Genomic DNA, 11,939 nt, shown 5'->3' with positions numbered 1-11,939 from the left:
CTCAGATATTAGCCTCCTGAGTAGCTAGCATTACAGGTGTGAGCCACCAGCCATGGAAACCCAGTGAGAAACCATAATTGACATAATTGAGTGCATTGATATCCCCAAAAAGGACCAGAATCTGTCTAGCATATTCTTCTCATTTTTCTTGCAAGTTCTTGGAGGACTAAGAAAATGGACCAACCTATTAAGAGTTTGGCTTTAGGCTGCCTCATCTGAAAGAGGCTCAGATGACTTCCTTCCTTCTTTCCTTCCTTCCTTCCTTCCTTCCTTCCTTCCTTCCTTCCTTCCTTCCTTCCTTCCTTCCTTCCTTTCCTTCCTTCCCTCCCTCCCTCCCTCCCTCCCTCCCTTCCCTTCCCTTCCCTTCCCTTCCCTTCCCTTCCCTTCCCTTTCTGTCTTTCTTTCTTTCTTTCTTTTCTTTCTTTCTTTTCTTTCTTTCTTTCTTCCTTTCTTCCTTTCTCTTTCTTTCTTTCTGTGCACACACATGCATCCAGTGGGGCTCTATCCCTTAGCCTTTCTATTCAAGGCTGGTGCTCTATCACTTGAGCCATACCTCCACTCCTGGCTTGATGGTTAATTGAATAAAAAACCTCATCTGCAGAGAACTGTCATATTTGACCTAGCTGGTAGTCAGGAATACTCCACAACCAAGATGTCTTCATTTGTCTAACAGGCCCAATAAAAACCTGTGAAGGAAAAGCTGAAATGTCCGTAGGGGCTTTGAACACTAACACCTGGAGATCACATTCTTGAAGACTGCTGTGTAGGACTGTGTACATGCTCAGTAGAGACCTGACATGGCTCAGAACTCTTCCATCGGACTTATCTTGGGGATCTTGGCAAGCAAGAAGCGAGGGTTAGGCAGCAATGTACACTGCCTCACAGAGTGTTGGAGGAAAACCTAGACATGCACACATAGCACTAAGCCCCTTGGCAAAGATAGGAGATATATTGGTTTGTAGACTCTTAAAGAAATCTCTGTCCAATCATTGGTTGGCCACTAATCTAAATGACTAGGAACTTTAGCGGTCATATATGACAGGGAAAATGGACTTCAGTGTCAGAAAGTTTACTAAACAACAACAAATTGAGGAAAAAGGGCAGAAAAGTGAAATTTCCTGTGTTGCCACATTATTTTATTTACAACATCGTGGCTAGGGGTGCAGGTCAGTGGCAGAGCATATGCATGAGGCTCTGGGTTTGAGTCTCAGCACCAGAAAAAAATAAAATTAACAAAATTTGGGCTTGGAGTATAGCTCAGTGGTAGAGAGCTTGCCTTTTATATCTGAGGACTTGGGTTTGATTCTGAGTACCACAAATAAGGTAAAATGAAAGAGAATAAAATAAGCTGGATACCAGTGGCTTACTCCGGTAATACTACTTACTTAGGAGATTGCAATTTGAGGATCAGAATTTGAAGCTATCTCAGGCAGGAAAGTCTGTAAAACTCCCATCTCCAATTAACTAGCAAAAAGCCAGAAGTGTAGGTGTATCCCAAGTAGTTGAGTACCATCCTTGAGTAAAAGAGCTAAGAGACAGCTCTCAGGCCCCAAGTTCAAGCCCCAGTATTGGCACTAAAAAGTAACTAATGAAGTAAAAGAGATGTTCCTTCTTATTTAAATCTTATGCATACAAAGTTTAAATAGTCACTAACCTCCTGCTCCTTCAGCAAACTGTCAGGTTTTAAAACATTGCTGGGCCCTGATGGCTCACATTGTAATCCTAGCTATTTAGGAGGCTGAGATCTGAGAATCAAGATTTGAACCAGCTTTCTCATGGAAAATCCATGAGATTCTTATCTCCAATTAATTGCCAAAAGAGTCAGAAGTAGAGCTGTGGTTCAACTGGTAGACTGATAGTCTTGAACAAAAGAAGCTCAGGGACAGTGCCCAGGTGTTGAGTTCAAGCACCAGGACCAGCAAATAAGATAAGATAAAATAAATATATGCCTACAGAGTATCTATATGTCCATATGATGCTGCTGTCTCATGCCTTTAATCCTAGCTACTTAGAAGGCTGAGATTTGAGAATCATGGTTGGAAGCCATCCCTGAAGGAAAAATACGAGAGACTCTCATCTCCAATTAACCAATAAAAAGCTAAAAGGGGAGGTGTGGCTCAAGTGGTAGAACAAAATGGCTAGGGGATAGCACTTAGGCCCTGAGTTCAAGGCTCAGCATTGGCTCTCCACTCCTCCACCATCCTCAAGAAAAGAAAATGAGAGCCAGAGCTCAAGGATCAAGGTTAAAGTCCCAGCACTGGTGTCTACACACACACACTCCACAAAGAGCAGAGCGCTGGTGGCTCATGCCTATAATCCTACGTGCTCTGGAGGCTGAGATCTTAGGATTTCAGTTTGAAGCCAGTCCTGCAGGAAAGTCTGTGAGATGTCTTATCTCCAATTAACTGCCAAAAAGCAGGAAGTGGAGCTGTGGCTCAAGTGGTTGAGCACTTGCCTTGAGCAAAGAAGCTAAGGGACAGTGCCTAGGTCCTGAGTTCAAGCACCAGTACTGGTGCTAAAACAAAATAAAACAAAACCCCGAATTCTGGTGTAAAAGGTTTTAATTGCTCATGGTAAGAGCAGCCTGTCACATGATGTACTCCTCAGGGCTGGATAGGCAACGGGAGCAGCCATGGGATGCTGAGATCAGGTGGGGTGGGAGAAGGGATTCCCAGCCTGTGGAGCACTCTCCTGGTCACCGCCAGTGTTGGAGGTGAGTCCAGAGGTCCAAAACAGCTGCTGATGCTGCCTGCCTGCTTCAAGCCATTTCACTGGAGGTTGGGCTCTGCCATCCCTCATTGCACTACCTGAAATTTCCCCCACACAGCTCAGCTCTGGCTGATACACAGTGGCAGAGCTGGAGAGCACTCCAGAGCTTCTAAACTCACTTAATTTCGATCCCTCACTAGTTCCCTAACCTGGACCTTGTGAATATTTTGCCACCAGTGGTTAAGACTTTGTTAATCATACCTAAGATTTTAGTTGATGTATTCTTATGTCTTTTAGGAAACACTGTGAGGGCCTCAATGGCTGTTAACCTTCTAGAGGAGCAAGAGAGCTAATCCATACATTTTGGGTCAGTTCTAGGAGTCTCAGAGTTGATTAGCTCACATGATAAGTCCGCACAGATGCCCGGGGCCCTCCAATATTCTTGGCTTCTCAGTCTATCTTGGGATACAGAGAAGTGGCTTCAGTCATCCATAGATCTTGAGTAGAATCTGGGGCCATTAATCAAACCAAATTCATTATCTTTTTTTTTCCCTTTTTTTGTGAATCAGATACTATGTCCACACCCTGGGCTTGGCTGGGCAGCAGCCCTCAGTGAGTAACACTGACTATGGGGAGTTCACATGGCTTCACCCAGTTGTTAGTCTGGGCTGGAAATTCATCAGCCCGGTGGGCTTTATCAGCTGGTTTAGCTGAATGTTTTTCTCCCGGGGATAAACATGCTGGATGACTCATATCTGTAACATTGCCCTCATGACAGAAAATGTTCACCCCACTGGCTGGCTGGCTTTCCTGCTGGCCTTTTGGCCAGGCCAAGATTTCTGGACCTGTGCTTAGCCCTTTGGGCCAGTATTTTGTTCAGAGCAGCCTGTGCAGGTAGCTCTTGCTGGAACCAGAACCCAGCAGGCCAGGTATTTAAAAAAAAACAACAACAACAACACAATAAGCTCTGGGTGGAATGCAGCAGATCTATGTGAGAACCCTGGCTCTCTCTCTCTTTTTTTTTTTCCAGGGCTGAGGACCTAACCCAGGGCCTTGCTGGGCTAAACCCCCAGCCCCAACCCTGGCTCTCTTAAATCAATGTTTTCTTTTTAAAAAATAGCCTGGTTAGCTGGGCATTGGTGGCTCAGGCCTGTAATCCTAGCTACTCAGGAGGCTGAGATCTGAGCAACTCAGATCTCATAGTTTGAAGCCAGCTCCAGACAGGAAAGTCTGTGAGTGCCAGAAGGGGCACTGTGGCCCAAGTGGTAGAGCTAGGCTAGCCTTGAGCAAAAGTAGCTCAGGGACAGTACCCAGATGGAGTTCAAGCCTCAGGACCAGAAAAGAAAAAAAAGCCTGGTAATTTTCATTTTTTTGTCTCGTGTGTGTGTGTGTGTGTGTGTGTGTGTGTGTGTGTGTGTGTGTGTGTGTGTGTGTTGGTACTGGGGCTTGAAATCATGGCCCAAGTGATAGCCTCAGGACCAGAAAAGAAAAAAAAGCCTGGTAATTTTCATTTTTTTGTCTCGTGTGTGTGTGTGTGTGTGTGTGTGTGTTGGTACTGGGGCTTGAAATCATGGCCCAAGTGATAGCCTCAGGACCAGAAAAGAAAAAAAAGCCTGGTAATTTTCATTTTCCATTTTCTGTCTTGTGTGTGTGTGTGTGTGTTTTTGTCTCGTGTGTGTGTGTGTGTGTGTGTGTGTGTGTGTGTGTGTGTGTACTGGGCTTGAAATCATGGCCCAAGTGGTATCCCTTAGCTTTGTCTACTCAAGGCTAGCATTCTACCACTTGAGCCACAGCTCAACTTCTGGCTTTTTGGTAGTTAATTGGAGATGAGTCTTTCACAGACTTCCCTACCCATGCTGGCCTCACTCACAATTTTTTTTTTTTGTTCTTTATCTCTCCTACATATTATAAAACTACAAGCCATGGGTTCTTGGGTCTTTATATTGCTTTCAGTGGTGTCTTCTGCTAGCTTACCAATTTACCCACTTATTTTAGCAGCCATTATTTCAGTGATTCACCATTTTGATTCTCCCCAAATACCTCTAAAATCTCTTATGGCCAGGTGCTGGTGTCTCATGCTTGTAAATCCTGGCTACTCAGGAGGCTGAGATCTGAGCATTGCAGTTCAAAGCCAACCTGGGCAGGAAAGTTAATCTCCAATTAACCACTGGAAAACCAGAAGCGGTGCTGTGGCTCAAGTGGTAGAGTGCTCACCTTGAGCTGAAGAGCTCAGGGACAGCATCCAGGCCCAGAGTTCAAGCCCCATGATTGACAAAAAAAAAAACTTTTATGTTGGGCTGGGCACCCGTGGCTCATGCCACTCAAGAGGCTGAGACTTGAGGATCACAACTTCAGAGGTAGCCTAGGCAAGTCCCTGAGACTTTTTTTTTGCTGGTCCTGGCATTTGAACTCTGGGTGCTATCTCTGAGCTTTTTTGTGCTCTACCACTTAGCCATTGTGCCACTTTCGGTCTTTTCTTAGTAGTTTATTGGAGATTAGAGTCTGCTGGACTTTCCTGCCTCAGCTGGCTTTGAACTTTGATTCTCAGGTCTCAGCCTCCTGAATAGCTTAGACTACTGGTGCCTGGCCCTTAAATCTCTCATCTCCAATTAAACACACACACACACACACACACACACACACACACACAATTTTATAACTATAAAATTCTTAGAACAGCTGTGTGACTTTGAATTATGTAGGGATTTCTTACTATACTACAGGTACAGCAATCAAAGAAAAGTTTGTACTATTATCTTTTGGTGCCAGTTGGGAGGTTTGAACTCAGCCTGCTGCTGTTTGGCCTTTTTATTCACAGCTAGTATTCTCCCATTTGATCCATTTGAACCAGCTTTTTGCTGGTTAACTGGATATAAATCTCATTGGCTTATCTGCCCAGGCTAGCTCTGAACCATGATCCTGAGATCAGAACCTCCTGAGTAGCTGGGATTATAATAGTGAGGAGCCACTGGTGCCCAGCTAAATTGGAGGTTTTAAATGAAAAGGGCAGCAAAAGACAACCGACAAAGGGAAAAATATTTGCAAAGCATACATCCCCCAAAGGTCAAGTACCTATAGACTCAATTTAACAAGAGATAACTGTTACAAAATGGGAAAAGGATTTGAATAGAATGAAAATTGAGAATATAGTTGTCAAAGTGGTTGTGTTTGGAAGTGAAAGAGGGTGAAGATGTACAGACTGGAGGCAATAAGCTATTGTTTACAAGAAACCTTGGAAGCACTTTCGGGGTCTAGATCAGAATTCTCAACAAGGAATGGCTGCATGTAATGACCCTGCAGGGTCTTGCTTATGTAACTGATCTTGTTGATCCTTCTGCCTCAGCCTCCTGAGAACACAAGCATGGGCCTCCCCATCTGTTGGAAAACACTTGATCCTATGTTAGGACACTGCTGGAATCTTCTAGACAGAGGTCAGAGTAGTGTTAAACATTCTTAAAGGGACAGCACAGTCCTGCTTCCCCACACAGGGAAAATGACCAGCATAAAATGTTACTAGGGCTGGGTTTGAGAAACTGCATATCCAGTGTATGTCAGTTTGACCAAAAAGTCAATGAAAGTGATCTGTGAAAATAAACTGAACAATCTAATAACCAAACTACAAAGCAACCCTCCAGACTTTTGTACAAGGTCCATACAGCCATGCCTGGGCTATTTGATTAAATAGCAGGGGTAAGGCCTTAGGAATATGGAATTTGCTGTCCAAAGCACTTCTTTTTGGTGGTACTGAGGCTTGAACATAGGGCTTCTAGCTCGCTAACTAGGTTCTCTATCCTATGAGACATTGCCAGTCAAAAGAACTTTTTCATTTTTCTTTTTTTTTGAGTTGGTCCTGGGGCCTGAACTCTGGGCCTGGGCACTATCCCTCAGCTTTTCAGCTCAAGGATCGTGCTCTACCACCTGAGCCACAGCGCCACTTCTGGACTTTTTTGCTTATGTGGTGTTGAGGAATTGAACCCAGGGCCTCATGCATGCAAGGCAAGCACTCTACCACTGAGCTACCTTCCCAGCCCCCTTTTTCCTAAATTTAATCAACCAGAAAATGAAAATATTTCCTGACATGGGACTTATAAGCAGCCATTAAGAATTTTTCAGGTAGCCAGGAGCTGGTGGCTTATGCCTGTAATTCTATTCAGGAGGATGAGATTTCAGGATCGTAGTTTGAAACCAGCCAGGGGAGAAAAGCCCACAAGACTCTTATGTCTAATTAGCCACTCAAAAACCGTAAGTGCAGCTGTGGCTCAAAGAGCACTAGCCTTGAGCAAAAGAGCTCAGTGACAGTGCCCATGTCCTGAGTTCAACCCTATGACTGAAAAAAAAAAAAAAGAAATTTTCAGGTGCTAAGTGGTTTAAGACTATTTTAGAAGAAATTAAGAGCATTATGTCCAAGGCTTTAGAAGAATTTTAAGTTGTTGGGGCAGTAGTGCTATTTTGTGTTTGTGTTGTTGGCAAGGACAAGATTTCTTTTACCCATCAAGACTCCATTCCTTAGACAATTCACTTCTCTAACTTGAATATTAGGAAATCCCTCAAAATCAATACTCCTGATGTTTAGCTCAGGGCCTGACTAAGGCTTATCTCCATACTTCAGGTGGGGTGAAACATCTGCCTCACTCAGCATCCTTTCAAACTTCAGTACTTTACCTAAAGAGCAGACAGACATGAAGTGTCCAGGAACGGCTACATCCCAGTGCTACCAGGCTTGCCCATCTGACTGCCTTGGCTAGGAGTACAGAGGCAGAGCAGTGAAAGCCAAAGAATCCAGTGAAAGTTACACGTACACTGGGCACTTTAGCCGATAAACTCTATCATAGGACCCTGCTCTGCTGATTAGAGCTAGTATTCTTACAAGGCTGTTACACTCGGTGGCTAAGTCATTCCAAACTCCCTTAATTTAAAAGGCACTAGAAATCACTTTTAGTATGTCAGCTTTAAGCATTACAGATGCTGATACTGTTTAGTAAAATGAAGTGTGAGTGGCACAGAAATAAAATTTGAGCAGCTCATAATATAGTGAATAGCAAAGTTACACAGGCATTGCTAACCCCAATTAAAGATTTATTGTCTATTCATAATCAGTATTAAAAACCACAGAAAGGAAACATAGGCTTTAAAAAGGTAGGCTTTTAATAACTGCTCTTTATCACCAGGTTAAGTCATGCAGTTACAAAGTAGTTAGAAATTTGAAAGGATATGGTTAAAAAAAAAGTGTTCATTTTTACATAAATAGTATCTAGTAATTCATTGGGACCCCTACTGTTCAAAAGGACTCGACCAACTAATCCCCAAACCAAACACTCAACCTCAGGCTGTTTCTAGCCTGCTGCTGAAGCCAAGTGCAGCATGATTAGTCTCTAAAAGGAGGACACGGTCAAGCCACTCACTGGAAGGGTTCAGACTCCATCAGACTCCAAAGGGAGCTCAAATGTTTTTTTTTCCCCTTTTCTGGAACATTCTACTTCAATTATGGTTCAATGACACAACAGAAGCTCTTCAAAAGGGAACAACTAACATGATAAGGAAGTTACTGTATTCTTTGGACTATGTGTTGTAATTGTAGTTATTTAGCAAATTCTCTAAAATAGCCTCCCTCATTTGCAGATAGGTCTCTGTAGGACTATTTTTGCTGGACAGTAATATATGACTGATAAACTACAAATGATACTGTTTTATGTTATAAAAATACTAGCTTTCATCATTTATTATGTTTATAGGCTTTCACTGCTTGAGTCAAGTTAGGCTTGTTAAGTAATTAAAGGCAATATTACAGCAGCATGTTCTTATTTTTTTCTGGAAGAATAAAATGCATTAGGAGAAACAGCTTTCATTCTGGTTTTGCTGATGTGCAATACCAGTAACGCACTTGAGGACCATGCCACTTTCTGAAAATGCCATGTACTACTTCTTCCATGTGTCAGAGTCATGTGCCCAGGCTTGTCTGGAGATAAAGTAGTAGGTGGCTGCTCTTAATGCCCTTCCTGGCAGCAGCACTGACTGTGGAGAAGAGCCTGGAATGAGGCAGCAAAGCCAGGTGGGAGAGACCTTTTTATTAAAAGGCAAAATTTCTAAATGGTTTTCTAGCTTAAGTGATTTATACTTTCACATTCCATTTGTACATGATCCTCTAAACTTAGTTTCTTTCTTAAGGGGCTGATTCAGACTGACTTGTTGAGAACAGTGTCCATTACCTAACGAGTCATAAGAGAGAGAGAGAGTTCTGTGGTTACATGTAAACTTGTGATAGGTCGGCAGAAGTTATGGGTGAAGAGGGTGAGGAACGCAGCCACAATCCATCTATGTGAAAGTCACACCAGCCTCGTTGTACACTTTGAAGACTTTCTCAATGGCGTTGACATAGGCAGCTGTTCTCAGGTCCAAGCCCAGGTTATACTTCATGGCTGTGCGCATAATTTGCTAGAATAAGGAAGAAAAGGCAGAGAAGACCACATGACTTATGTAAGCTGGGACATGACATACAAAGTACACAGAGGGATCAAGGAAGTGCTGGTGGCCAAAGAAAACTTCTGTGGCAACAGACTTCCCTCTAGGCAGGAAGGACTAATCTTATAGAATATGAATGATTATTATCTATGCAGCAGCCAAGAAGTCACCCTGTGATCTCTGTCCATTAGGCATCCAGTTATCCCAGCTCTCAGCCTCTTGAGTAGCTGGATTACAGGTGTGAGCCACAGTAGGTGGTTGGATTTATAACACTTTAATAAGATCTCAAAAAAGAACTATCAAAACAAAGCACAGCTTTCTTTATCAGTATCTGCTCATGCTACTCCAACTTGGAGATCCAATGAGAGAATCTGAGCTCAAGAAGGAATTAGAAAAATTAGACTCACTTATTTTTGGCCTTGTCTGAAATAGGAATTAAATGGTCAAAAAATCCTTACTTATACCAAATTCTATAGTAAGATAGCTTCCTACAGCAGTCACGTTGTGAAAGACGGAGCAGCATTTCAGTCTATTTGGTTATTCAGTATTTAGCCAACTACCAAGCATTCCTTTTTAACTCAGCCTGATTTATTGCTGAGGGCTGAGAGACTTATCTGAGGGCTGACAACAGTTCTCTGAGTGTGAACAGGCATAAATCTACTGCACATAAATGTGGATCATGTACCAGATTGGTGTTTGCTTTCTTTCACCACACACAATCTGTCCAGAGATAACAGCTGAGCAGAAAGCAGACGCCATCTGCATACCTACCCGGGCAGACCGCTCCATGGTGTAGGCTAAGCCAGAGTGCACGATATCTTTCTCTGATGCACCCTGTTAGGAAAAAGAACACAACTTTAACAAAATCATACAAAGACTTGATTTGTGTCTCTAGAAGGATTCAGTCTTTTTTCATTTTTGGCTAGAGCTTGAACTCAGGGTGGGTCTCTACTATTTAAGCCACATATCCAATTTTGTTTTATGCTGGTTTTATCTATCCTATCCTGTTCTGTCCTGTCCTATCCATCCATCCATTGCTGGTCCTGGGCCTTGAACTCTGGATCTGGGCACTGTCCCTGAACCGTTTTTGTTGTTGCTGTTGTTGTGTCTTGAACTCTGGGCCTGGTAGCGGTCCCTGAGCTCTTCAGCTCAAGGCTAATGCTCTACCACTTGAGCCACAGTGCCACTTCTGGTTTTCTGGTGGTTTACTGGAGGTAAGAGTCTCATGGACTTTTCTGCCTTGGCTGGCTTTGAACCACAATCCTTAGATCTCAACCTCCTGAGTAGCTAGGATTATAGGCATGAGCCACCAGTGCCCAGCTTGTTCCTGAACTGTTTTGCTCAAGGTTAGCACTCTACCACTTGAGCCACAGCTCTATCTACTTCTGGCTTTTTTTGGGCAGTTAATTAAGATAAGAGTCTCATGGACTTTTCTGCCTGAGCTAGCTTTCAACTGTTAGATCCTCAGATCTCAGTCTCCAGAGTGGCATTAGCCACTGGCACCCTGCATATGCCAGTTATTATTTTTTTTTTGTTGGTCGTGGGGCTTGAACTCTGGGCCTGGGCGCTGTCCCTCAGCTCTTCAGCTGTAGACCTGCACTCTACCACTTAAGCCTCAGCCCGACTTCCGGCTCTTTCTGCTTATGTGGTGCTGAGGAATCAAACCGAGGGCCTCATGCATGTAAGGCAAGCACTCTACCACTGAGCCAACTTCTCAGCTCCATGCCAGTTAGTTTTGAGACAGGGTGTCACTTCCTGCCTGAGCTGTCATACACCTTCTTCAGGTGTTTTTTTCTTTGTTGCTGGGATCACAGGTATGTGCCACTGTGTTTAGCTTCATTCCTTGGAGTAAGTTAGTCCCTCTTGTAATGTCATTTTTCTGCTCTAGCTGGCCTCCAGGCCAGTGACCCAACAGTGACCCTCCTAGTCTTAGTCTCTCATGTAGCTTGGGATGACAGGCAGCTGCTACAGTACTCGGTTATGGATTGAGAAGGAGAAATTCACAAACTTTCTGCCTAGGTTGGCCTTGTTGAACAGTGATCCTTCCATTCTTGGTCTCCCAAGTAGCTAGGATTATAGGTGCAATCCACTGGTGACCAGCTGATTACCAAGGACTCTTAAAATACCCTTTTCTTCTCAATAAAGACTTGTAATTTCTGTACAGTATCAAGATACAATATGTTTTTTCTTTTTGGTACTGAGAATGGAACCCAGGGCCTCAGGCATGCTAGACAAATGCTTTACCACTGACCTACATATACCCAAGCCAAAGCATAGTATCTTCATAATCTCTTCATTGAGGCAGCTACATTTTAACCACAATTTAGTTTTAATGATGTTGGATAGAAAGAAATACTCATTAAGTAAGATCATGGTAAAACACTGAAACGGAATAGTATAGCCAAGAAACCTGAGGGTAAGTAGCAAGATTAGCACCTCTAACTCATCATGGCATTCACCTCAGTTTTCCAGGTGAACAGCAACACTGGACAGGATACAGGAAGGAATCTTGCTAACGCTACAGTTCTAGGGTAGAACCAAAAGATCTTAGCAACCCTTTAATTTTACTAATGAGGAACAGACAGGCTAGAGAAGGTTATAGATGACCTCCAACCCCATCAAGTCAGCTTATCTCTTTCCTATACAAATTGAATCTATAGATGAATTTCTTTGAATAGACTTATCTTGAAAAGCTTTCTATGAAATTTAAAGGTAAGTAACTACAACTACCACTCTTAATGTAACATATGCAGCTATAAAGAGGGTCATTA

General features: G+C 43.2%; 1 protein-coding gene across 1 annotated transcript in view; it reads right to left on the bottom strand.

Moving 5' to 3' along the window:
• Nucleotides 1-7,831: 7,831 nt before the first annotated feature.
• Nucleotides 7,832-11,939, bottom strand: part of Glud1 (glutamate dehydrogenase 1) — a 34,231-nt gene continuing 30,123 nt past the window's right edge. The window contains 2 exon segments of the mRNA XM_042690108.1: nucleotides 7,832-9,141; nucleotides 9,940-10,002. Of these exon segments, the coding sequence (XP_042546042.1) occupies nucleotides 9,022-9,141; nucleotides 9,940-10,002 (183 nt within the window). The 3' untranslated portion in view covers nucleotides 7,832-9,021.

This window comes from Dipodomys spectabilis, unplaced genomic scaffold (assembly GCF_019054845.1).
Source record: "Dipodomys spectabilis isolate Male_0828 unplaced genomic scaffold, ASM1905484v1 ptg000136l, whole genome shotgun sequence".
NCBI lineage: Eukaryota > Metazoa > Chordata > Mammalia > Rodentia > Heteromyidae > Dipodomys > Dipodomys spectabilis.
Note: the sequence above shows the minus strand (reverse complement) of the source record. Positions and strands in the feature narration are given on the sequence as shown.